The 27,068-nt window shown below is 41.6% G+C and overlaps 1 protein-coding gene and 2 long non-coding RNA genes across 5 annotated transcripts in view; 2 read left to right on the top strand and 1 right to left on the bottom strand.

Moving 5' to 3' along the window:
• Nucleotides 1–11,990: 11,990 nt before the first annotated feature.
• Nucleotides 11,991–14,495, top strand: LOC140001536 (uncharacterized). Its single transcript, XR_011806808.1, has 3 exons — nucleotides 11,991–12,274; nucleotides 12,776–12,867; nucleotides 13,530–14,495. It is a non-coding gene; the product is annotated as an uncharacterized lncRNA (long non-coding RNA).
• Nucleotides 14,496–14,523: 28 nt separating this feature from the next.
• The window catches only part of ADTRP (androgen dependent TFPI regulating protein), a 32,298-nt gene continuing 19,753 nt past the window's right edge, over nucleotides 14,524–27,068 (bottom strand). For 2 of the 3 annotated variants that reach the window (XM_013103901.5, XM_005024199.6), the window contains 3 exons: nucleotides 26,486–26,601; nucleotides 21,415–21,566; nucleotides 14,524–15,383 (listed from right to left, as the gene is read on the bottom strand). In XM_013103901.5, coding sequence (XP_012959355.1) covers nucleotides 15,340–15,383; nucleotides 21,415–21,566; nucleotides 26,486–26,601 — 312 coding nt within the window. In that variant the 3' untranslated portion in view covers nucleotides 14,524–15,339. The remainder of the gene's footprint in view (nucleotides 15,384–21,414; nucleotides 21,567–26,485; nucleotides 26,602–27,068) is intronic. The other variant, XM_005024200.6, reaches the window with a different exon arrangement.
• LOC140001535 (uncharacterized) lies at nucleotides 17,589–26,943 on the top strand. The gene is made up of 4 exons (XR_011806807.1): nucleotides 17,589–17,980; nucleotides 18,516–19,191; nucleotides 24,073–24,188; nucleotides 24,817–26,943. It is a non-coding gene; the product is annotated as an uncharacterized lncRNA (long non-coding RNA).

Raw genomic sequence — 27,068 nt, forward strand, 5'->3', positions numbered from 1 at the left:
GCCTAGCATGGTAAATCCACCACCACCTCCCTGGTGAGCAGTTCCAGTGCCCAACCACCCTCCCAGTGAAGGGCCTTTTCCCATACCCAGCCTGACCCTCCCCTGTCCCAGCTCCATGCCGTTCCCTCGGGTCCTGTCGCCGTCCCCAGAGAGCAGAGCTCAGCACCTGCCCCTCCACTCCCCTCGTGAGGGAGCTGCAGGCCGCCATGAGGCCTCCCCTCATTCTGCTCTGCTGTGGGCTGAGCAAACCAAGAGACCTCAGCCACTCCTCGTGTCTTCTACTCTGGAACCTTCACTGTCTTTGTATCCCTCCTTTGGACTCTCTCTAATAGTTTTATATTCTTCTCATGTTGTGAAGCCCCTGTTTGGCCATTTTAAAATAAATACCCTTAGATTCTGTTCTCTATATTTTAGACATCTGAGGCCCACACTGTTCTCAGGATGGTAGGCATGCCTGGGCCCCACACCGTTCTCTGAATGATTGGTGTTCCTGGGCCCCACACCGTTCTCTGAATGATTGGTGTTCCTGGGCCCCACACCGTTCTCTGAATGATTGGTGTTCCTGGGCCCCACATTGTTTTCTGAAGGTCATGGTGACATAGCCTCCAGCCATTACCCCATGGGTGAGACATGGCCCGGAGAAGGGCACTGCAATGAGGGATGACCACCACCTCCCAGGTGAATGCAGTCATGCACAGAGCCTTTTTCCTGGTAATGGCTCCCCCATGCCATTTTTCTAACCAGAAAGAAAGGCTTCCCCTCTGGCAGTGGGACTGCCTTCCACCTTCTCTCATATGGCCTGGGCTCCAGCTATCAACCTCATCCCATGTCTGGAGTCCCCTTGACTAAATAGTTACAAGAGATCACTTCTTTTTAATTTCCAAACTTATTAAAATCCTAAATTCATTTCTTTCTAGGACAAGTTTACCCATCTGTTTGACCAAGGGAAGACAGCATATACAATGTTTTTTGATTTCAGCAAAGATTTCTGCTCTATCAGAACCTGTCTGGACAAAATCTTCAATGTACAGCTGGACAAATACATAGAATGATGTGTGAACAATTAGATGACTGAGCTCAAAGAGTTAGAATAAGTGAGGTTACATCAGGTTGACAGCCAGTCACTAGTGGGGTTCCACAGGGCTCCATTTTAGGATCAGTTCAATGTTTTTATGCATGACCTGGATTCACAACTTGAATGCATACCGAGTAAGTCTGGAAACAAAACTAAATTAGTAGAAACTGTTGACTCCCTTGAGGGTGGTGAAGCCTTGCAAGATGATGTTGTTATAAATGAAGTCTGATTTCAATCTGAATTTTGTAATATTTATTAAACAAATATTTCTAAAAGGTATAAAAGGCAAGTAAACAGCACTGGGAGTGCAGGAGTCTACGCTCCACCAACACGCACACACGAACATCAAACATTCTAAGAACATCACTTTTACATGTACATACTAAACCCGAGTATGCCTATACATACATACAATCAGGAAAGATAACAAACAGTCCTTTAAGTTCCATAACATAACAGTCTCCATTTACCATTCCTTTTGAACAATATGTCTCGCTTTAAGTTGTCAAGCAACTTGGTCTTCAGGCCTTATGAATCTCGTTCTTCCCAGATCGAAGAAAAACATATCCATCTCCTTTTCAAGGCCAATGAGGCCTGGGTCAAAAGGCACGTCCAGGTCAACAGGGGGTGTAACAGCAAAAGCCTTCGATGGCTGTAGCAGCAGAGGGGCCAATGGCGTAGCAGTCGGATCAGTAAAGGAGCCCGCAGCTCCCTCACTATCTGGCAAGCCACACGTTTCTGACTGTGGTCCCACATGGCTCTTTAAGGCCTCAGAGATTGCTCTCATCATTTTTAGTTGCAGAGTCCCACACCTTGACATCAATTTCGTCCCATATTTCAGGCTCATAAACTGTCCATTTGTTGATGAGGAGAATAAGCTGTAAGGTTACCAGGACAGTCTTTGTTCCTAAGGACGCATGATTCCCCATAATGCACAACTGCTTACCAGCGAAAGGCAGTTGTGTGCACAGGTCCGCTTCTCTCAGCTCGAGCTTCTGTCCAGCTCCAGTGCGCCTATTCCCAGCGACTTTCTGTATGAGCTTCTCTGAGCAGTTTGCTGAGTCTGGCCGAACCTATCTTCATGAAGCTATCAAAATGCCTGTTCCCTTCCTGGTCTCCATTCTGCCAGCCCGTTCCTCTTCATTCCTTCTTTCTGCTTCTTTATTGATCATAACTCCATCGTGTTGCCTTTTTTTATCTTGAGGGCAGGCTCCCCTCTTATACCCTTCTCTCCACAGCAGTTCTTTTCAAAACAACTTTTCATTGGTCAAACAACTTGGAATGTAACCACAACAGCAAACACCCAGAAACATCCATGCCTTAATGGCTGAAGAACAAGAGAACCAGCTGGGGAACAAGAAACCCTGAGACTGCATGGAGTCTCCTGAATCACCCTTCTTTGTTCCCTCTAAACTCTTTTATATTCCTGATGGCCTCGTCGTTAAGAGTCTAATGTTATCTCAATCATGGGGTTTTCCAACCCCCATGGCCACATTCCCAAATCTCCCCCTTCTTTATTAATATCAACCATTTTCTCGACACAAATTACCACTCCATATATAACAATCTTAACAAATTAGACAGCTGGGCAATCACCAGCAGCATGAAGTTTAACAACAGTAAGTGCTGGATTCTGTACCTGGGACAAGGTAGGGGATAAGAGGCTGGAGAGCAGCCCTGTGGAAAGAGATCTGTGGTTTCTAATTGATGGCAAGTTGAATGTGAGCCAGTAGTGTGCCTTGGCAGCCAGAAGGGCCAGACATATCCCAGCATGCATTAGGCACAGCACTGCTATCTGGCTGAGGGAAGGGATTGTCCCACTCTGCTCTGCCTGGTGCGGCTTCACCTTGAGTACTGTGTGCAGTTTGGGGCACCACAGTATCAGATGGACATAAAACTACTAGAGAGCATCCAAAGCAGGGCTAAAAAGGTGGTGAAGGGTCTAAAGCAGAAGATGTAGGAGCAGTGGCTGAGGTCACTTGGTTTGCTTGGCCTGGATAAAAGGAAACTGAGGGGAGGCCTCATGGCGGCCTGCAGCTCCCTTACAAGAGGAGCGGAGGGGCAGGCACTGAGCTCTGCTCTCTGGTGAACCACAACAGGACCCAAGGGGATGGCATGGACCGGTGACAGGGGAGGGTCAGTCTGGGTGTTAGGAAAAGGTTCTGCACTGAGAGGGTGGTCAGGCACCGGAAAAGGCTCCCCAGAGCAGTGGCCAAAGCACTGAGCCTGTCAGAGTTCAAGAAGTGTTTGGATGACACTTTCAAATACATGGTCTAATTTTTAGGTACTCCTGTTTGGAGCCAGGAGTTGGATTTAATGATCTTTGTAGGTTCCTTCCAGATTGGGATATTCTGTGATTCTTTGACTGGCACTTTGAAGATACCCATTGGGCAGCCTTCTCATCATCTGTCTGAGACAGATGCCATTCTTCCACTCCCGTTTCACCTTTCCCTTTACTACAGTGCCTTGTGATGATTAGATGTTACATGTGAGGGCTATCTCAATCAGAGTCTAGATTCATCAAGTGAACGTTACTTATGCAATTATGTACTCCTGCCACTGCTCATTGAGAAGCAAAAGAAGCCTGAAGTGGGAATATCTGATATTCTGGCCTTCCTGAGGAACTCTGTGTTATACTAGTTTAATGTTAAGTAAGTTTTTGTGCCCATCATATTTAATTATGAACATTGTCAAAGTACAGAAATGAAATAGCTAGCAACAAGTCTCCAGCACAAAACTAATGTCTGCCACTCATTTTTCATTCTGATGTGAATTTGATACAGTGACAGACCAATTTTATTGGAAATTGTATTTTTTTAGAAATGGTATAACTAACAAAGAAATGAGTGCTACTCATTAAGCACAAACTGTTCTGTGCTTTGTAGGAAATGAAAAGTTTACTTGGAATATGCAAGCTAGGGGGTGTTTCACTTATATTAAGTTAAATGAAATATGGGTGTTACTTACCACTGTGAGGCTGTTTTGAATGTACTTTTTGTCTCTGTTAGCTGCCCAGTTTAGATATCCATCACTTTTATTAGTATTAAAGTGAGGGAGAGATTTAAAAAAATAGGTATAATAAAGAGTATTTTTATTAAGAATAGAGAGTATTTTCTTTTAATTTCTGAACTGGCAAATTCCAAAAAGTCACAATACTGCTTGATACCCACTATGCTAAAAGGATATTGCTGCTTATTTGTGTTTGAGGAAGAAAAATTGACCTCATTATGGGTGAGTAGTTGTAAGCAAAGTTGGATTAAATCAAAACTAATCAATACTGTGATTAAAACAAACAAACAAACAAACAAACAAAAAAAAACACCACCTGAGAAAACAAAACATATCCTAAAGGAGAGGAATATTAATTACTATTCTTTTTCTGATCCAAGCTAGTTATTGCACTTTTTTTGAGGAATCCTAAGCCATTTGTTCCCCTTATTTTTTGACAAAGATAAAAAATTGTCTGTCTGCTCTGTCACACCTAACTTCAGATCTCTTAACAGAGAATTCCTTGTGTCTTTTTCCTTCATGTTTCTGGGGATTCCAAGAATAGTACTTGCTAAGGACTTGGCTTCATCTGTTCTGAGATGCTGACTGATCTGTAAAAGTCTGGTTTTGTTACATTATTTGTAACCCCTCAAAGCCTTGAGGAAAAGGGTAAGTATTAAGCTGAATGTGGTTTTCTGTGGAGAAAACTTCCTGGTTGCATTCATGATGAAGAAGGTAACCACTCTGTTCCAGTCATGAAGTGTTTTGCTAACAACAGGTCTGTTATCCTCTGTAATGGCACATGAATAAACCTTGATTTAAAAGCATTTTGAGAAAGGTAACACTGCTGGATTTGAGAGTAGCTAGCATCCTTTCATCTCAAGCTGAAGAGCTCAAGAAGAGCTAATAAACAACTTCTCTATATGAAGAAGCTGAAAATGAACAAGCAAAAATGACAGGTGGAATATAAATGTAAAATGGGCTAATCAATGATGCAGTCCAAGTTATGTGAAATGTAAATAAGAAAACAGCCATATGGAGTGGAGTGTCAGGTAATAATCACTTTCTGTAGATTAATCAGACAATCAGAAGAGGAAAGTTCTCTAAAATGGCAGGGATTAAAATTTTTATATAGGTTTTACATGGCTATTGATAATGCAACTAAGAACAGAATTTGTTCTACCATTTCAATCTTCTCTGTGCACTTTTATTTCAAAATACTTGTTTGTGTACATGTGTGATTAAGCTGTTTGTTTCTTTGGAGGCTGGATGAGAGTAAAAAGGGAAGAAACTCCAGCTCCCTTTATCTGTCATTATTTTGGCACAGGAAGAATTCTCAATCTATTATAGTACTTGAATCCATTGGGTAGGAGCGGCCTGGCTTGAGGTTGAACACATGCAGTGCAGCTGCAAGCAATATACCTTATCAGTTCAAATGGCGTCTCTTTGCTATAACATCATTTACTGCCACACTGCTACCAAGGCATGCCCCTGTCAAAATGTCAGTTTAGATTGGTACAGAGAGAGAATTTTATTCAGCTCTCTGCATGATGCGGAATTCCTGATCACAGCAAAGCAACAATAAACTGGTGGTAGGGTTTTGGAGGAAGACAGGGCAGGAAAGGAAGGTATATGTGAATAAAACACATATGGTGCTGTATTTGCAACAAAAGTATTGAGCTTGATTACTTGATGACTTTGGTTTTCATCTCTGTATGATCATGTGGACTTTGTGGCCAAAACTTTACTCAAACAATAGATTTAGGTGTATAACCTTTGCTAATTAAAACCATAATAATAGCATATGATTATGAGAATGAATGGTTGAGTGGATGGACAAAGTTAAAGGCTGGTACAGAGGAAGCCTTTTTGCCTGCATTGATCTAAAGCCCAATAAAGACAAAGGGAGTGAAACGGGGGTCTTGTGCTGGGAGACCCAGATCCTTTTCTGTTAAGCCTGCAGTGCTCTGATCAGAACTTCTAGCTTTGTGTGCTTTGAATGTAGCTCTTGGTTTATGATTTTCTATTTTAGGGCAACACATTATGAGACCCTCTATGGCATGGCCATCAGAAGTGCTGTCAGGCAAGCATTTTCCCTGTCTTCTGTTGTGCTGAGTTGCACTGAAAATTCAGTCTAGATGTGTTTTCACATACCCCCATTCAAAAGCAGTGGATATGATGGAGTATCTGGGGTTTGTCTTTTCAAGTCTGTTTCCCTGGTTGCAATGTGATATTAAAGTCTTAATCTCATTTTCAGGCTTAGTTAATATTTTGGGGATATTTATATTTTCTCAAGTGAAAGAAACTTTATGCTAGGTCAGTGACTCCAGACATAAACTGACTTGATACCACTAACTTCAGATAGAGCTATGCTGACACACAGCTGATGTTCCTACCCAAAGTATTTGCGGATCTGTTCAAACAAAACGTTGTTTAATATGCTCTTAGGGGGAAGATCAATCTGCTGAAACAGATTATGATCAGTATCCTCTGACATTGACTCATGCTTAAAGTTACAAGGAAGGCTCTGGGATGTCAAAAACTCTATCAATACATAGCAAACATAGCAAACATAAACCTTTCCCTGAATAGCTTTTCATTAGCTAGGATTGTTAATGTTTATAACGTTGCCGTGCCTGCATTAGAGCTGAAGTTTAGAACTGGAGAGTAAAGAGAAACAATGCTTCTCTGAGGTCCTGAGGGGAAGGAAGAGGGAATATGCTTCTTTGTAGAGTGGGTGATTGGCATCTGATAGGGAGTGAAGTATGGGATAGAGAAGGAGGGGGGAAAAAAAAAAGTGAGAAGGTTTTCTGTTAACTCAAAATATTCTGTTTAAGACAGATGTGGAAAGGTTGACTTACAGGAGAGGAGCAAGGTGGTCCTAATGTTTCCAACTCCTACAAGGAATGAGAGGTTGTTCTGGAGGAGGAACTAAGAAGATCTCCAAAGGCATAGCTTGGATTCAAATTTAAGTAATCTCTTCAATATTTAGCTTTTAGAAATGTGTTCAAGAATGTGCACAAGTTGGATGATATGGGTTAAAGTGGTGACAGTGACCTTTGGACATCAGCAGTCTTGTCAAGGAAGAAACTGAAGTTTCTCTTACAGGAAAGCTGGGAGAATAGAATGAAGAATGACTAAATGGGGCAGCTGGAAGCAGATTGTCACGCTAATTGGTGGTTATTCTGGGTTATATGTAACATCTCCTTATGTTTTGAGGGCTAGTTAAAAGTATGGCAAAGGGAATTTTAGTAGGGTGTACTCCGGTACAAATATGAAGGGGAAAAGAGGGAGATACTTGAGAACAGGACCAAGCTGAATATAAGGCTCAAAAAAGGTAAAAACAGCAGTCATCTTTGGGGTGGCTTTGGCCGTCAATTCGTGAGGCAAGGACCATTGGGATGTATTCTTGTGGAACTGGAGCATCATCTGAGATATCAGAGGCTTACTGGTAGTGAACCATTATTAAAGTGATCCCATGGATTAAATAAAATCCTGCAAAGAAAGGGTTGCAAAGAGGGTATCTCACAGGCAAAAAACAAGGCCAGCTCTTGTGCAGGGGAATGCTGTGCAAAACCAATATACAGTGTTTGCAGAAATAAAGTCTGCATGCAAACATGGTGAGGCAAGCTGTGCTGTAAGAAAGCACAGTGCATATCAGTCTTGAAAACCTGAAATAAGAACAGAATCTTCCTAAAGTGCAGGCCATAAGTGGCGCCTACTGAATTTCTATCACAACTAAGTGCAACCCAACTGAAGAACTGCATCCTTCCCATTATTTTCTCTTTCCTTCTGCATTTGCTGCAGGAGAAACATACTCTGGGTGCACAGATCAGCATCAGCTGGGTGAGCTGTTGTTCCTCAGAAAGCAGCATGCCAAATGAGGACTCCAGCACATAACAACATGCTCGTGTCACTTTGGCATGAAGGGAGCAGGCTGCTCCCCTCCCAAGCCCCCCACACCATCCTGTCCTCACACCGGAATACCCTAATCTAGGAAATACGTGCTGGCTGCTTAGCGGAGGGGTCAAATCCATTTGGATGAAATTCCAGGCTGCAGTGATAACAATGGCAGGAAGCAGAGTCCTTGAGCTGGCCACGGTGTCTGCCTGCTCTCAGCGGCAGGGTGCTGCAAGATTTGGCCTCCAGTCTGCTGCTCCACACTGCCTGTGCTTGGAAAGCACTGATTGTCCCCTGCACAACCAAGAGCTCACTGCCAGTGGGGCTAAAAGGCAGGAACCCCTCAGTTAATTGCAAACATGGCTCTGTGATCAAACCACTTGTCCAAACCTGAATCACCTCTTCAACTTTTTGGGAATGGGGATTTTTATATGTTTCATGTGATTGTGTGTTATCAAGCAGGGAATTCCCCTTTGCTCAGTGGAAAATCCTTCTGCATGAATATCCCTGTAAGAGTGCATTGCAAGCACTGTAAACCTGAGTCTTGGAGATTTTCGGTCTGTGCTGCTAGTAATTCACCAGTCTGAGGGAAATTACATTCTACTAATTGCCCCTCAAAGCATATGAGGCAATACACAAACAAGAAGCATTGCAAGCTTGTTACTTAGGTTTAATACGACATTTTAGTCTTTATTCCCTCAGGTACTTTTTTTTTTTTTTTTTTTTTTTTTTTTCTTTTTCCCTGCTTGACAAACTTCCCATCAGTTAAGACAGGCATGCCAAAGGATCAAACCCAGTGCAAGAGACCATATCTGGCATTTCCTGGAGCAAGTGCTGTAGTCTGGGAGATGTTTGCCAATCTTGCTCTGACCCTGAGATGACAAGGAGGAGCTGGAGGGCTAGTCCAAGTTGAAAAGAACGGATGCATATTTTTCATTTCTAACATGCCATGCAGCATTCCCATTGCTCGATAGCAACTGCATGGGAAAGTTCCACCTTATCAATTTGTTAAGAATGTCTTTCTCATCTGGGAATAGGAGACAGCACTCATATGCACAGACCAAGAATGTAGGAGTACTTTGTGAATGCTCTGGTAATTGGAAAGCTCCAAACCCCACTAACTAAACAAAACAAACCCAAAACTCCTAAAAGGTATCACCACAGCCATTAGATGGAAATGCATTTCTTTCTGTCAGCGTAATGACCAGTTCAATCTCATTTCCATTGCGACTGTTTTTTGTATGTTTGTTTGTTTTGCCCAGCTGATGACAGCAGTGCATTTGTGAAACAATGTTCTGCACATTTCCTCCAGGTCATTTCCTTTTCTGCTGCTCTGGAAGGAGCTTACACTTTGTCACCTTGGCTGGTCGGACCTGAACCCACGTGCGTGTTTCTCTGGACGTATGAATGTTGGTCCCCCAAGGAGGAACTTGCTGCACCCATGGGTTCAGTGGAACATACTTTTGTGCTGAGTATACACATGTCCCCCTAGGGACCAGGCTTTGGGGGAGACAACTAAATGGCACAGACTTTGCCTACAGACTGGGCTTTAAATGTTGTGATATTTTTCTCCCTTATAAGGTATTTTCACATTTAAAGAGAGAGCATAGCTGAGTCTCTCTCACAGTCCAGTCATTCTGGTCACTGGGTGCCTGACATTTTTCCCCTTAATTTTTGTTTTTTAGTGTTTCTCTGCTATTCTTCTGTGACCTTCTAACACTGCAGATCATTTATCAAATACCCAGTAATGGCTAAACAGGGGCCCATTATAGCAAGCATGTGCAGCATTTTGTCAGCAATAAACATACTGTGGTTAGTAAATATGGTATACTTGGCAAGCATTACATGGAAATCAGCGTCAGGGTTTGCCAGAAACTCAAACTATAATTTAAAAATAAAAATAGCTCTTATCTGAGAGAGTTGAAGTGATTTCTTCTAGCCCATTTTGGTTTTCCTATACTTATGATTCTGAACTTAGGTCAAAGTTCTTGTCTCTGTTTATGTCGGAGTCTAGAACTGAGACTTTGGATGACTGAGTCTGATGACAAGAAGTAGAAATACAGATGAAGACTTTGAAAATCAAATTTTTGCACCATGAACTGTGGATTTGTCTTTTCTTTCATGGTGTTCTTCATCAACGAGATAAATGTATTCCTGATGGAAGGTAGATTGATAGTCTAGGCACTGTCATCTTTATTTTATATCCAGAAATGTACAGAAAATGTGCAGAAGTTCCCATGGTTGACCAAGATGCCTCAGCCATTGTCTGGACTATTGACAGCAAAAAAACTAAGCCAATCTTTCATGGGTATTTTTTGCGGTACAGGTAGCAAATAAGTTCAGTTACCAGTTACTAAGGAAGAGATTTAGAACAACACCCCTTCCACCCACATCCCTCACTTTTTTTTTTTTTCTTTTCCTGTATGCTTTTCTGTGAAGTTCTGAATTCAATATGGACCTCCTACAAGCCAGAGGCTATGTGTATATAGCTACATGTCTGTGATGCTAGTGATGTCCAGATATTTTGCCTTCAAGTAACTTTTTTCCCCTAGGCCAGGCCAGGTAGCCTTTTTATGGTTCCTCACAGTCATTCAAATTTGTGTCTTGAGAATCAACACTGGCAAAGTCATAGTAAAAGTTGAAGAGCGGGAGAGAAAAGCTAAAGGAGAAAAGTACCTCAGCTTTCTGTATATTTTCTCCTCTTTGCATTTCATTTTCTCTCTAAAATCAGAGCCAAAAAGCAACATTTAAGGTGCAAGTGTGCAACTACCGTGCTCAAGATTAATAGACAATTCTCACAAATCTGCACACAAGCAGAGCACCTAAATACTTGTGTTCTGCTTTCACCTATGTAACAACATAAAAGCAGCTGCTTAACTTAAAACTCTTCACTAACTTTTGGTATAAATGTTTTTATCCTCTTTCATCCCCTTCATCCCCTACTAACTATGTTATTCCTACTCCGCCTGTTTCTACATGCTTTTCAAGTTGTTCTGGTCGTCCTTGGTTTATTTGTGTTGTTCACCATCCCCAGCCAACTCTGGAAATAAGTACTCTTGCAAGAACAACAGTGGGAACACAGTTGCACATCATATTATTTTTGGCTAGCTACTTCAGGAACGACAGCTATTGTTTGGCAACAAGGCAACTGCTTTAGTGATGTTGCAGTTAGAGCCTAGGTGCTGTTCCTCCCAAGGCTGAGATCCATTTCATGATATGTACAATTTGAGGTCAAAATTATTTGGAAATATCTGTTTAAACATATATATTTAAGACTGTGCATAAAAATAATGCTCTCTATTAATGTTGTTTCTTTCCTGTTGTGTGCTGTTACATCATAGAATCATTAAGGTTGGAAAAGACCTTAATGATCATCTGGTCTGACCATCACCCTACTACTACCAGTGTTACCCACTAAACCAAGTCCCTAAGCACCATGTCCCACCTTTCCATGAACACCCCCAGGGACAGTAAAGCACTGCTTCCCTGGGCAACCTGTTCCAATGCCTGACTACTCTTTCTGAGAAGAAATGTCTCCTAATTTCTACCCTAAACCTCCCCTGGAGCAACTTGAAGCCATTCCCCCTTGTCCTATCACTAGTTATCTGCAAGAAGAGGCGGACCCCCAGCTCCCCAGAACTCCCTTTCAGATAGTTGTAGAGAATAGTATGGTCTTTTTCCCTGAGCCGCCTCTTCTCCAGACTGAACACCCCCAGTTCCCTCAGCCACTCCTCACAGGACTTGTGTTCCAGGCCCTTCACCTGCTTCATAGCCCTTCTCTGGACATGCTCCAGAGCCTCCATGTCCTTCCCATACTGAGGGATCCAAAACTGAACACAGTGCTCAAGATGCAGCCTCACCAGAGCAGAGCACAGAAGGATGATCACCTCCCTGGTTGCCTGTGTTCACCGAAAAGACACACTTTCTATTTATTATCCCTGTGATTTTGACTTAATAACACGCTGCTGTGTGCGAGACGATGCACAGTGGGGCAAAACATGGTTTTTTTTTTTTTTTTTTTTTTTTTTTTTTTTTTTTTTTTGTGCGGGGCGGGGGACAGTTTGTCTGCTGCATCCAGGCGACACCTCCGGCAAGGAGGTGTAACGCTGCCGCCGGGGCTGCACCGCAGGGCGGCCACAAGATGGCGCCGGGGCGCCTCAGAGCCAAAATGTCTGACCTCTACAATGTCCCGGTGTCGATAGCCGACACGAAGTGAGGGTGCCGGGTCAGGGTCCCCTTTGCTGGGAGGGGAGCAGGTGAAGAAAGGTGGCTCCCGGTGCTCGGCAAGGCGCAGCTGTAGGCTGGGCAACGGTGAGGGCGGGCAGACGATCAGCAGGGATGGATGCTGACAAAAAGGGTTGCGATCCCATCCACAGATGAACGTGACTGCTTTATTCCAATGGCTATCGAATACCTTGCCTGGGAAATGGGTCTTTGTTTGGCTCTCAGGGTTGACTAAAAGCCTTCTCTTTCCAATACCCCTGAGAGCTGCTGGTTAATTCTGTGGCACAAATTATTTAATTACGTGCTCTGCCAAGTGAATGCAAGGTCTCCAATTGAATTTTAACCTCACTGGGCAACTATTTTAGATGCTTTGGTACAACATAAATGCATATTTCCTGCATGCCAGATCCTGGCCCCATATCCATCAAAGTAAATCTTCAGCAACTTCCACTGGAGGCTTGGAACAGCCCTAAGTTATGTTTTTGAGGTCAGATTGTGACCCTGAAGCCCTGGCAGAGACCCAGACCAAGAAAGCTGTGTTGGAAATTGGGGAGGGAATAAATTAGCACTTGTCTATGCTTTTTGCAGGAGTAAACTGTTACAAAGGTGTGCACTGGAGTGAAAGCTCCTCAACATGGTAGATATTGGTTTCTAGATGTTTCTGCTGGAAATAACTCTGGGTGAGTATATGGGGTTAGTCCATATTTGCTGGAGCTGCTCTGTCACATACAACAATCAGTTTTCCTCTATCTATCCCATACTATCAAACAAAACAAACAAAGAAACAATTTTATAAAAAGAAAGTCCAGCAGTAGGTTATATGTTTTGTGTATGGTTTTGTTGTTTGATTTTTTTCTCTCTAGTGAATTTAAACCTTCATTTTCTCCCTCTGACAAAAAAAAGTGGCAGGTCTAAAGAGTGTTAGGTAATTGTGGTTGTCATACTCCACATTGTACAGAGGAAAAAATTAATTGCTGTGTTTTCACCCAAGGGTCTGAGCAGCAGTCCTTTTGTTTGGCTGAGGGCAGGTAATTTTCTTCCCATTCTAGACTGTGTACAGTGGAGCAGCATGAAAGGATTCCTATACAGCTGCACTGTGTGAGTAGGCAGGCATCTCATTCAGTAATAACTTCTAATTCATACAGCCATGAAAATCTGCTTCTATATATAAACAGTTCTGACTGACTTTGCATGCTTACTCAAAACAAAATGAGAAAGAGAAATCTAGTGTAAATGTCATAAAGGCCAGATCCTTACTTGGTGTACATCAGTAAAGCCTTTTTGAAATCAGGGGGGAAATATTTGTTTGTGATCAACAATATATCCTTTCTTCCTTGCATAGTTTCATGTGTGTTAGAGAGAAAGGAGCAAAGCAACCTGAGATACCAGCACTTGCGTTTTGGAGACAAGCATTCCTGAACTCCTGCTCAAAGCACATAACTCAGACCCAGCTTCCCCCTTCTCCAGCAGCATGCAGAACATAACAGAGAACAAAGCCTTCCCTGAGTCCTCTCCAAAGCAAGAAGCAATCCTCCTCACACTTCTGCAGTCCATCAAGAAAGTCTTCAGCCTCAGATGCCACAGTTAATCACAGCACAAACAAGAACTCAGGTTTGCCCTTCAGCTTCTCTGGCTGAAGGTATGGGGAAAGAACCAGCCCCTTTATCAGGCTTTGTTTTGAGCTTCTGACATTTAAAAAGCTTGCACTAGACTATCAGTGCAAAAATAATAACCATAATAAAATGCGACCATATAAGGAATCTCCTGAACTTTCTCCTCTTCCCTAATTCATTTCATGGTTTTCATCTGTCTGCCTCTCTGAAATATTTTCTCTGACCAGCATCTTTCAGCTGGATCCTTTCCATACTCGCGTTCAACTTCAACAGAAAAGCTGGGTGTAATTATCTGTATTCCCTTTGCAAAGGTAGCTGGAGTGAGTTACCTAGATAAAATGAGAACTGCTGAATGTGTACATCTCACTGAGTTAACTTACTTTGCAGGTTAGTCCTAGTGTGTCAAGTACACAGACTAAAACTTTATCAGGTGCTTAACAGGTGAGGAGAACAATCTTATGTACACACAATTTCTTCCATTGCTCACAGGCAGCTTAAAATGTGTTTCATTTTTGCTAAGCTACAGCAGCATTAAAAAGATGAAAATAACACTCCAGTGAACTGAATACACAGAAGCTATGGGTTTTGGCAATGAAGATAGAGTTTAGACACCAAAGTACTGCAACTAGTTTCAAATCCTCATTTAAATGCAATGCTAATCTTAAATATAAAAAGAGATCATTCTTTTTTCACATTGAACATTAAAGAACACTTCCACTACTGTCAGTTTTGCCTGTTTATTGGAGTTTACAAAGCACATCTCCAGTGTTTTAGATGTTAACAAGATGTTGGGGCTAATAACAGAAATCAACTATATTGAACAAGATTAGTAAACATGTGAATGGAGTGTAATTATATGGCAGGCAGCTTTATGTTAAACACTGCTTTAAATTAACATGCTTTCTGTCAAAGCAATCATACAGTCAGTATAATTAGGTTACTTTTGCTGCAAAATTATCTGAAAAAAGTGTTGCCTTCAGATTTCATTCTGAAATGGAGGGGAGATATTATGCACATTAGTATTCCAGAATGTTTCTCATTAGAAGAATCTGGCTTCATGGTGAACTTTCTGAGCAGACATTCCAAATTGCAGTCCTTATTAGTCCAATTTGTTATCTATCTAGCCTAGAAGTCACAGCAGTGTTAAAATTATCCCTCCTCATATTTTTTTTTCAGACCTGATTAAGGGCAATCCAAACAAGATCTGGCTAGCATTTACAGGTCCCTCACCAAGCAGTGCCAAGCTTGTGAGGGAGTTTGTTTACCAGTGACAAGTTTTAACCACGGACACATCCTGATGTATGTTGTGCAAGAGACGTAAAATGTGTGTAACACCATTTTCTGATTCATAGCAGTTGTGGAGTTATCATGTAAGAGGCAAACATTTCATATTTTCCACCAGTTTTCCATACATCTGATGACATAATGGCTTCACCAGAAGCTGCAGTGCATTGGAGAAAGGATTTATCGCGGCTGCATTTATTTTCCTCTACTTCATGGCTTCAGCATTCATGGAGAGATTGGCTTGAAAAGGAGCATTCACTTGCTTTTCTGCTTGTAGTCCAGTATTACTATTGAATCTCCTGTTCCAAGGCAGAGGAGAACAGATTGTTTAAAAAAAAAAAAAAAAAAGGAAAAAAAGAAAAAAGAAAAAAAAAGGCAGAATACGAAGTCCTTTTATAGATCAAACATGCTGTTGGGCAGAGGATGTGAACCTGTCCCCAGCCTGTCAGCAGCACTGGGGAACTGAACCTGCCTGAGATTAGGAGAAAGGCAGTTTGGACCAGCTGCTAGTGTCTAAAGTGCTGCAAAAGTCAAGTGAGCCTGGGACTACCTGACAAGTGAAGGATTGCTCAGTTTCTGGAGGAATGACTTCCGATCTACCACGGACCACATCCATTGAGAATAATGGTGCTTTGCTACTGGAAAAAGTATCTGCCACCAAGCAAACCTAGTTTGGTGCAAGGATACATGAAAAGAATCAAAGCTTGTCTGAAAAGGCAGCAGATACTAAACCCTGTAGCTAGTATGTCTGGAGCTCACATGGCTGGCCAGGATGGCACAGGACTTACTGCCAGACACAGCTTTCTGAGTCAGAGACCAAATGTGCTGCCATGGGGCACCAAGTGTGGAAAATAACCCAGTATGTTTGGGAACCCTTATCATCTGAAACTGTATCAGCCTTTCTTCTTCCCTGTTGATGACAATTTACTCACAACGAACCCTCTTTTAAAGGTGCTTTCCTTGTCTATAGAGCTCAGAGGCTCTGAAGCACAGTAAATGCTGTATTTTATTTATCTCCAGCCTGCATTGCATGTGGCAATTGAGCTGATATGCAACAAAGTCCCAGCATTTCTTTCCTCCTAAATGATCGTGTATTTTATGCTGACCAGAACAAAGATATGGGGGGGGGGGGGGGGGGGGAAAGGGAACGACACACAGGACTAAGCACCTGTTAATGTCGGGTCCCTAGTGATGAAAATGTAAGCCCTGGGTAGCCACAGCTTCTGCCAATGTGTCCCCCTCCCTCCTCCAGTGGATCATCAGATAAACTTGTCAGCACCGCTAGGGCATGTGACAGCTGGTGCAGGTTTCCTTTAAATAGCTGGATTCCTGTGCCAGAGGGGTAATCTGCAGCCTAGGGGAGTGACAAATATGAAAGATATAAATATGCTATCATGAGATTGTGGCACAACAAAGATGAATGGATGAGGCAAAAGTAAGTATTTGTATGTGGTTTGCAAACTCTGGGCTGTTAAATCCTCTTAAACTTGAATTCCACTCGTCACTGGCAATATAGTGATACTATAAACAAAAACATTATTAGTTCAATGAAAGAAATGGATACACCCTGGACTGTTATACTCTGTTTTTAAAGGCAAGATATAACAAATGTATTCCGTTAAGGAGGCTCTGTTTAAAAATCCCTGCTGGACTGTAAAGAAGTAAGAGGACTGTAATAATGAAGGGTGGATTCTGTGTCTAGATTGGTAATTACCTGTGGAACATGAGCTTTTTAATGTTCATACAAAACATGCTGTTCATAAGTCTGTGCCAACACACCAGTAGAATAACTTCTCACCCTACACAGCTACCCTTTGCATCCCCTCTTTGCCACTTGGGTTTCTGCAAGCTCAACTCAGTAGCTGCTGGGAAAATGAGAGCATCAAGAATTTGATTGCATTATGATTTTACTTTATTTTGCACAGACACATCTGCCATTATACAGGTTGGGTTTCCCAATAGATGGCCACTTGGTGTTAAGGGAGCTTGGTTTCACACGTACAAAAATAAAACCCAGGGAAAACAACCAGCTGGTAAAACATGTTATGTGGTTCTGTAAAATGCATTTCACACAAAAGTACTTCAAAAACAAGAGGGAAAATATGTTCAAGAAAAGATTGTTCTCTAACTTCAGTTCAGCCTTGAGTGAATACATTTCAGCTTAGTCTTTCCAAGATATTCAGGAACTCCTAGAAGATCTGAAAGAGCACATCCATGCATGCCCTGAGCATGAGAAATGTATTCCGCTTTAGGTTTCCACTTTTTCCTGAGAGCAACTGTTCTTGCTGCTCATGCAAACCTCATTGTACTGCCTTATCCACTGCAATATACCAGATTGCCTCCCCTACTTTAGAAATATTGTTAGTACTGGCTTTGCCCTGTCCTTGGTGTTTCTCAGCCAGCTGCTGCCCAAAGCTTTCCCTTGCAGAGAAAAGTGATCCGCAAGGGTTGGGGTTGGCTGCTGGGATTGCTGCAGCTGTTGCCCCTGCTCTGACAGTCAGCCTTCCCTTCTGCCCTGAGGTTCTCACCCAGAGGACAATTTGGGAAGAGGTCCTTGGGGATGAACATTTTCTCTGGATCTGGCAGAGACCTTGTGGGTGTAAAACCTTGCAAGTGATTTGCAAGGTGTCCCTCAGCAGGCATTTAAATCACTTGCAGAGCGGGAAGCTGTTGCTAGTTGTTCACCCATTGCTCATATTACCCTGCATTTCAAAATATTGAAATGAAGCAGCTGCTGAATGTTTTATCAGGTCTGCTAGACAAAAGGCAAATTAATCCCCTGCAGCTTCAAACACTGGTGCCAAAGAAATATGAAATTTTGCTCTGTCTGATTTGGAGAACTTTGATCTGAATGTCTCCTGCGGATCTGTTTGTGTCACCAGGAGCCAAACCTGAGGTAAAGCTGCTTTGCTTTGCTTTGCTTTGTTTTAGAGGGTTACAGTTTTGCTGGTCAAAGTAATGTGAGATCAGTTGCCTGAGTGAAGTTTTCTACCCGTAGGGAACAAGAGAAGCTATCACACCGTACATCTTTGGTACTCAGGCCCTACAGCCAAATTCTTGGCTGAGGTAAATTTATGGCAGTGAAAGAATCAGCCCATTGTTTCCAATTATCCTCTTTGGAGTTTCTGTATTGCTCAACATTGTCTAGTACTCTAGAAACTCTGGGATTTAAAACAAAAAAAAAAATGTCATTACATGGTACTATATTCTGTGCCTCTCAGCCTGTGCAGCTGGGTTGCCTTAGTTACCATGAATCCAACTGTGCAAGTGGAGGGAAAGGCAAATGAGAAATAATACATTTTTAAAACCACTAATACTATATGAAACAGTTTGTCTATAAATAATAAAACAAATTTAGGGTCCAGCATCTTTTGGCTGTTCTGAAAAGGAAAAACAAGGTTATATTATTAAACTGTATTTTCTGCTTTCAGAAATGATACTGCATCTTTTTGGTGGTGCACAGGACATAACTTTAAAAATTCCTTGCCCAAAGCTGGAAGCTGCCATCCATGGACTCTGCAATAATTTGGAGCTAAGTATACCTTTATGGGTTGAAAAAAAATAAACATTTGTAGCTGGTGCTCTTTGTTTTAGCAGAAGTGGTAGTGGCCTGAGGCTACAAAAGAATATGGAGGAGAGTCCTTACAGAGCACAGCACACACAGGACAAGCTCCATTTACAGCCTACTATCCTCCACAGAATAGAAGTCCACCAGGAAATCAGGTTTGATGCTCTTGCAGAGCATCCTCGAATAAACACAGCTTATCTCAGTTACTGTGGGCACAATCTCAGCCAGTTTTATTCCCTTAAGTGGGAAGGGAAGAAAAAGAAGTAGGTGCCCCTGAGCCTTTCCCTTTGGGGCAAAGGGTGGTCACAACAGCTCAGATGGGCTTTGTCCTTTCCCAGCACCACAACATATTATTATTATTATTATTATTATTATTATTATTATTATTATTATTATTATTATTATTATTATTATTAATTGTGTGTGTTTTTTCCACAGGGTTATTTTAGCTGTATTATCTTTCCCACTGGGATGGGAAGTTGAGGTGGGAATGAGTAGAATGAAAAAAAGTGCATAGAGGCATTTTTGCTGCAAGAAAGGTATGTTGGAATTGCATCTTCATTCTATTTGCAGCTGTTTTTACTCTGGCAATGCTGAGCAGAAGATTTGTCTCAGTCAGGAATATATTAAGACTCTGGCACACTGTAATTTGGAATGGCTTCGCTCTGGCTGTGTTTCAACACTATTGGGATCTTGCTATCAATACCAGCTTAAGGAAGTGCTGCTTTTCTCCTGGGTGGACACAGCTGGGAAATGGATCAGGAAAATTATCTGAGTTAAAAACAACCACTGCAGAAACAGGCATTTATGGTGGAGTAGGAAAGAGTGGGGAGTGGTGGGCTGGAACTTATTGAGATGTTATTGCTCCCAAAGCTCCCAAGTTATCAAACTGCAGGCTCAGATACCATGGAGTGGCCAGATATTGGGGTGCAGCTTGCTGCTTTCTGTATTGGTGTACAGCAAGCCTAGAGAATGCCATCAGTCCTGGAGGTAAGGAGCTGAGGATACATTTAAAGCAGTGAGAAAAATACAAGTATACATGGACAGATGGATCCACCACACACAGAGAGCCTCCCTGGACTGTGAGAGCACGTCAGACATTGATGGAGGATATATGTACGCTGTGCTCATATATATTCTCTGAGGTTACATTAATACTATCACAACTGGGAGTGCTTTTCAGCCTTTCTGTGTGCACAGAAAAGAAAATTGTGTGTTTGCTCCAGTTTCCTAGAAATCTCTTGAATTAATATATTTCTTACATGAATATATTTACCTACTCAATTGCTCAAAATGCATCTATTTTTTTACAATTGATTTGATCTCTGCTTGGCATAACTTTTAGCCGAGTCAATTTACACCTTAGGAATCAAATTATTTTTATTTTGATTATCTTCAACGGTTGCATCAGGCACACTTGAGACCTGAAATTACTAATACTTACTCACTGATGAAAAAAATCTGACACTTAAATGACATTAAGTCCTGATATCTCATGTAAGACTGACACTGTGGTGGTGGCTTAGTTTTTGATTAAATAGAAAGGGCAAAAAGTACTGGTAGTAGTAGTTGTTATGTATGTAATGCCTCTTAAAACAGAGCTAGTGCAGAATGCTTGCAGATCTGTTTTCAGTTATCAGCAATCTTCATCATATATCATATTTACGCAAGAATAGCATTTGGCCAAAATTTCCAAACATGGGCATGCAGACCTAGCATCTTATTTGCAAAGGTATGAACCACTGAAGTTATTCAGCACATTTGAAAGTCAATCTGCTGCTTTTAGGTAGCTGAGTACGGATCGTGAGAGACTAGCAACAGACACTCTACTTTGGCTTGACAGGCATGTGAGACTTCACAAAATGTATCAGGCATCAAATGCTCCCTGAGAACAGAGGGAGGTTGTCTTGTTTACTTTCAGAGGTGTTTCTGCAGGGCTTTTTCTTTCATCAGAAATCTAGTTTAAGAAATTGCAAATGTTCACACATTTGTCCTAAATAAAATACACACATTTTCCTGACAGAAACACTTTCATCCTCAAAAACTTAATCTTGAATGAAAAAGAAGAGAGGCAACCAGAAGGAAATATAATAATAACAATAAAGTCTCACGCTTCATCAGTTCTCTTTCCTCTTCCAACTGTCATCCTTCTAAACTACCTATTTTTTTTTTCTGACTGCCCACTTGTTCAAATAGCCTGGCTCATTTTCTTTAAATCATTACTGATTATACCACTGAAGCCAAAGGGAGATGTTCTCAACAGCCTGTTAAAACTTTCCGAAGTGCTGCTTTACCCACAGAGACGCTGCAGTGCTTTCTCTTGGATAGGCTAATGCATTCCTATAAATTGTTAGTAAACCATTCCTAACTAACATCACATGTTTTCTGAAAAACACCATGTGATGCAGGTGTAAGAGTTTTAGCCAGTGGTGTTTTGCTTCTCTGGACCATTGTTTGAGAATGAATTCAAAATCCAGTGATTATGCTGCTGTGAGGTGCTTCTCAAGCCATATTAGAGAAAAGTGGCCCACGTGTTTGTTTAGGAGGGCTGGGAGTCTTTCTCTGATTTGTTTTGTTTGTTAGTGACTACTCAGGACCAGGCAATCTCAATCACCCAAACACCACCTCCACCCCCAGTGTACATGGGTCCTCCTCCTCCTCTCCCCACCTGCCCCAGTAATCGCAGGAATTCATTGTAGATGACTTTTTTTTTTTTTTTCTTTTTCATACAGATAGATGTGAAAAACAAAATTTGGACTGACCCCATATCATACGGTTGAGAAACTCTCCAAAGTTGTAGAAACAGACGATGATGGCAAAGTTACCGATGAAAAAGGCTCCTAGCCCAGCTGGGCTGAAGGAGGCAAAGAGAGGGTATACCCACTCTCCTGTTACAAAATGGATCCACAGGACCCTAGACAATGAGAGAAATGACCTTTGGTTAGGACCATTCAGTTAGAAGAACCACTTGTTGATTTCTAACTACTAAAGGGCTAAGTTATCCAAACAATCTTAATGCAGAGAAAATTAGTTCAGCTGTTGATACATCTCCTCTGCATTTGGGCTATTTGCTGTGAAGCACATTGAATTGCTACTAAATTAGATGGGTTTCAGTGCAGCTTGAAATGCACACAATGTTCTGCCATAACCCTCGTGGCATTGGCTGTTACAGCAGTAAAATAACAGTAAAATAGTCAAATAGTTGGAAATACAGGTGTGCATTTCACTATGCTAAGCGAGGCTAATTCAAATAAACTCTCATGTGCTTCTTCTTCAGTTACTGCAGCTTGTCAGTCCCAATTGAGATCTTGAGGGTATATGGTGACAAAAGTGTGTTTCCTTACTCTGTCCTGCTGCTGTTGAACACTCTTTGGGGAAGTGGGAAGAAATGGGGAAGGAGTCAACAGGTCAAGCATAATTCTCTTTTCTCTTGATCCAAAATCAGGAGAGGACAAACAAGTGGGTGGGAAAGAGATGTACCTGCTTTGCTCTTTTGTTCCAGAGTTATTTACAAGGTATCATTTGGGAGATGGAAGGATAGAAGAGGATGAGGATGAATATGTTTGCTTTATAGGGCTTCTTTTCTTCTACTTAGGCCCATTCTTTCTGCCTATTTCTTCTCTCCAAAGGAGTCTTGTAGTAGCTGCCAGTTCACTGACATTAATTTCATTATTTACACATTTTAAGAGTGGCTGGTGGCAAGTGTCTGAATTTAAGAACATTAAAATGGTGTCTAGATATAAACCATAGAAAATTCTATTTCTGTAGATTAAATTATATATATTTGAGTTGAGAATGTAAAGAATATTAAAAATATGGCAAGTCTTCAGTGATCGCTACAAGGCTGTGTTTCTAGTATAGGGCAACACTTTCTTAAAAAGATCCTTTGGGTCAAAAAAGTCCTAAAGGGTTTAATTCTTGATTGGAAAACACACCAGTGGAGTTTGCCTTACCCACCACCATCGTGTGCCTGGGATGGGAATACAATGCCACTCTCCCTGAAGACACCCTGCCTGCCACCTTGCCAGGAGTGTTATGTCTCAAAGTGAAGCGTCCAACTGGCTGACCCACCAGAGTGAAAATGTTTCACCAAAATGAGACACTGGGGAGTGCTAAGGTAAAAAAAAAAAAAAAATAAATAAAAAACCACACAGCTGAATAGATGGCTTCTCATTTCTTCCAGTAAAGAAGGAAGGAGTAGGGCATAAAAGTGGCTGTGTTTTACCTTGGCTGTGAAGAGAGATATGTTAATCCCCAGCTAAGGGGTAAATTGGAGAGTTGGAGGGGATTAGTGGCAGAGCTGTCTGGGCTGAGCATGAAAATGTGAGGTGTAGAGACTGATTTTCCTGATATAAGAGATGTTCTCTCACCAAAAAAATAGTGTTGCAAAACAGTAATAAAAAGAAAAAAGCCTGTGCAAAGGCCAGGAGGAAGCTGAGCAGAAACATGAAAGACCAGGTGCAGATGTCAGCAAGTGTTCTTCACCTTGTGGGGTTGCTATTTTCTTAATGTGTCTCTCACAGTAAACCAGAGAGTGACAAATGTCTTTGTATAATGAGGAACTAGATTATCTTGATCTAGTTTGGACAGCTGGAGTGCCTGATAGGAAGAACCTCAACTTGTAAGTTTGAACTTAAAAAATTGCTTGACTGTTCAGAAGCACTAAAGCACCTTCAGCTTTCTGATCTGGTGGAAGCTGCATGTAGCTAGGGTTTTATATTGGGACGTATCTTCAGATTCTTGAGTTTGCTTATTTTGGCCACAGAATGATTGACAGTTTTTGTTTGTTTGTTTGTTTGTTTTGCAAAGGATTTCATAAAATGCACCCCATAACTTGCAAATGCATATTGCTTTTCCTTGTGGGTAATCACCTATTAAACATACAAGTAGGATTCAGAGGCTTATTATTCTGAACATATTTTTTCTCCACATTTCTATTTTTACCAAGATTTTACAGCAATAAGTTATTATACAATGCCCAGAATTATGGAGAAAATAGATTGAAATAACAGCCTGGGTATAACCAAAGCTATCAAAGTATTGTAGGACTGAGGGACAGCATATAGATACCAAAGGAAGATGATATGCTAATGGGAGCTCCACCTTTGCTGGAGGGAAGAAAGACAAAACAAAACAACAACAACAAAACAACAACAACAAAAAACAAACAAACAAACAAACAAAAAACTACGGAATTATTAAATGGGAGGTCTAAAAAGGAGAAGAAAACATATTGGCCACATATGAGTTCTTTGAAACTGTGGTTAATTCAAAATTCAAAGGTTATGAACTGAAAATGAATATGCAGTGAAGGAAAAATATTTTGATTCCTAACAGAGGTGAAATATGGGCATATTATAAGAAAGCTATCAGTCTCTAGATTCAATGGGCTAATTTTTATTTTTTTTTTTGGATTTCAGGTTTTTGCTGATGATGTGCAATCTATAGTGATTTAAGTTTCCTATAGATGGTGTGCAGTGTATAATGATTTATATTCCCTCACAATGGTAGCTTGATCTTTTCTCCAAAAACACAGGTACAATTGTGAAGAATAATATTTATTTTATCCTGATCTTCATTACTAAATTGATATTGCCACTGAAATGGGGAAGGGCATGCTATTATTACTTCCTTTCTAAGATTTAAAATGCCAGTTCTAAAATTTGTATATTCTTCATTGCTTTCAGTGTGATGACTTCAGGAGTAATGCATTCATTAATACAAGCAGGTAATGCAAGGTCCATCCATGCAAGAATTAATTAACTTGCACAACAGTTCTCTTAGCCCAGATATTCCATGACTGGAAACCACCTTTTTTATTTTTTGAACTATACAGATATTCAAAGTTACAGCGAAGCCTTGCTCAGAGGTAGGCACCTGGTGCAAGGAGTCACCTACTGCTTGGTTTCTCACTGCCTGGCAGGGAATTGGCAGTTCTCAGCCCACCGATAGCAGGGAGGAGACTGTGTGATGACAACAGTGACAGCTCAAGCAGAGGCTTTTAGAGAGGACTCTGCATTGCTTGTGAAACATAAGGCACCCACATGGGGCTATTTATTCAGCAGGTTGCAGGACCAAGAATAAAATTTCTACATGTGTTAAGACTTTGGTGCACAGACTGAAAAGCTTTTCTATTAGTGGAAATCTTTTGTCTCTGGTTGCAGAGAAAAGGAAGGGAGATGGGAGATTCTTCAGTACCTCAGGAGGAGAGAAAGCAAGAGCACTGAAATCCTAAGGAGCTTTTATCCAGGTGCTGGGGTCCTGGGACACAGGACAAGCACTGTAAGGAACTCAGGATGCATGCAGCACCATGAAACATCAATTCAAAGAAGATACTGCAATGACTCAAATGTGGAGGATGATCAACAGATCAACATCTGATCGTACGGGTTCCACCTGTAACTAACTTTTTTTTTTGCACCACTAACTTTTCCTGGCTGGAAATCTGGGGCAGGAGGGGATTGTCTTGTGAGCATGGCATGCTAGCAGTTTGCTTTTGCGTCCATGTGTGACCCACAAGGCCAAGGCAGGACTTTCGCTGGGGAGCCAGGAAGGTTGGTGGTCCTGTGGATAATTCAAGCTTACTCCGAGATGTCTGGCAGGATTGACTGAAAAGAACCTAGGGGGACAACACGTGTCTCTCACAATTGTAACCACATTGGGCTGTGGTCTTGGTTAGGATAAATGGCTCCAAACTTGGTTATATAACATAGTGCTAAAGTCCATTGCTTCCAAAGCTACTCTCATAGGTTTTAAATCACAAGAGTGTTTCATCTGTGACGCTTATCATCTATTCCAGTTTGTCATTCAGTGCAATGAAGATGCTTTCTAGCTAAATGATGGGCAGAAATGGGAAGGTTGGATCCCCACACAGTTCCATCTGCTTCTCAGAAAGATCTGTGTGAGGACAAATCCCTTGTCTACTGACCAGTTATTCTGTGTCCTTCACCCTAGGCCCCAAGTGCTTCCTAAGCTCTGGAAACTGTCTGATAGCACAGCATACCCTGAAACTACACAGATCCATTCCAGAGCTGAGTCTCCAAGTTGTTGGAAACGTTGGCAGCTGCCTGTAGTTAGATGGGATGGGCCATTCTTCTGGACCCCGGCACTAGAGCATGAATGCTATGAGCAGGAATGGATGCAAGCCTAGCTCCAGGGCTGTATGACACATAAAGGAGGTGGATGGAGGGCTATGGACAGAGCAGAGGCCCTGTTAGATGTAGTTTAACAGGTTGGAGATAAATTGGGTCATGTCACTGGGAACATAAGATTTTTCCATTGATGGAGTAGGAGGTGGTAGTGGGATAGATGCCTCCTTGGTACCCGTCAGTTTGCACCTGGTTCTGAGTATCGCTTTCTAACTCAAGTTTCTAAATCTAGTCATGACCCTGCCAATACCAAACTGAGTGACTGATATTCTTCCTCTTCTCCCATGACTCCTGGACCTTTGAGATTTGGTGATTTTGCAGTAGGCAAGACAACAAGCAGGGGTAAATTTGGTGGTACTAGTAGAGATGAAAGGAGAACTCCAGCCCAGCAGGAATAACTCAAAGTGCCCTGCAGTTTATGGCAGTTTAGCTGCCTTTCTAAAGAGACCCCAGAAGAGCAGGAGATACAAAGTGTGGTCTCAGAACCTGAAATGAGTTTGAAGAAACCTGCTCTGCCTGTGTCTGGAAATAGTTTTCATGGATCTCACCTGTTTATAAATGACTTACCCACAGACCAGACTATTGTCTACCACGTGTGAGAGGGAACTTAGTATAAGTATAGAGTTTGGCCTTGTTTTCAAAGCAGATTACTCAAAGAAAATGTTTCAACATATGTAATTCTTACCAACTGATATAAAGAAAAGCAGCACATCCTAATAGGATCAGTCCCTTCTTCTTTGCTGGGTAGCGATGTGGTGTGGCAAGGATTTCCAGGAGAGCAACTGGCAATATTGCCGTGTGCTGAGGAGAAAAGAGAGTCTGTCACAGACTGGTCACAATGCCTCATGCTCATTCATTGCTGCTCACAAAGCTCACGAGCCAGCATGTGGGCAAAGGGGTGTTTAATAATACTGAGTGTTAATTGTATACATATACATTTACTTCATTTTTCATACCAAAGAAGTACCCCTACAGTAACGAGCACTGAAATTTTCTTGTTAGTATGCTGTAAAAGGTACTGTAATGATGTCCACCCATAGAAAGATCTGTACTATTTTGTAATAAGTGATCTTTCCTTTATGTTTGATAATGCAATAAAGCTTTTGATAACTCCCATTAGAATACAAAGAATGTTGAAGTCCATTGTTATGTGCATTTGAGGATGACAGTCTTGTTCTTGAACTCATTAAGCAATTGCTGAATTGCCTTCATGTTTTCTTCAGGTCATTACTGTATTTTATATGTTATCATTTACTCTATTGCAAATA

Source organism: Anas platyrhynchos, chromosome 2, assembly GCF_047663525.1.
Source record: "Anas platyrhynchos isolate ZD024472 breed Pekin duck chromosome 2, IASCAAS_PekinDuck_T2T, whole genome shotgun sequence".
Classification (NCBI taxonomy): Eukaryota; Metazoa; Chordata; class Aves; order Anseriformes; family Anatidae; genus Anas; species Anas platyrhynchos.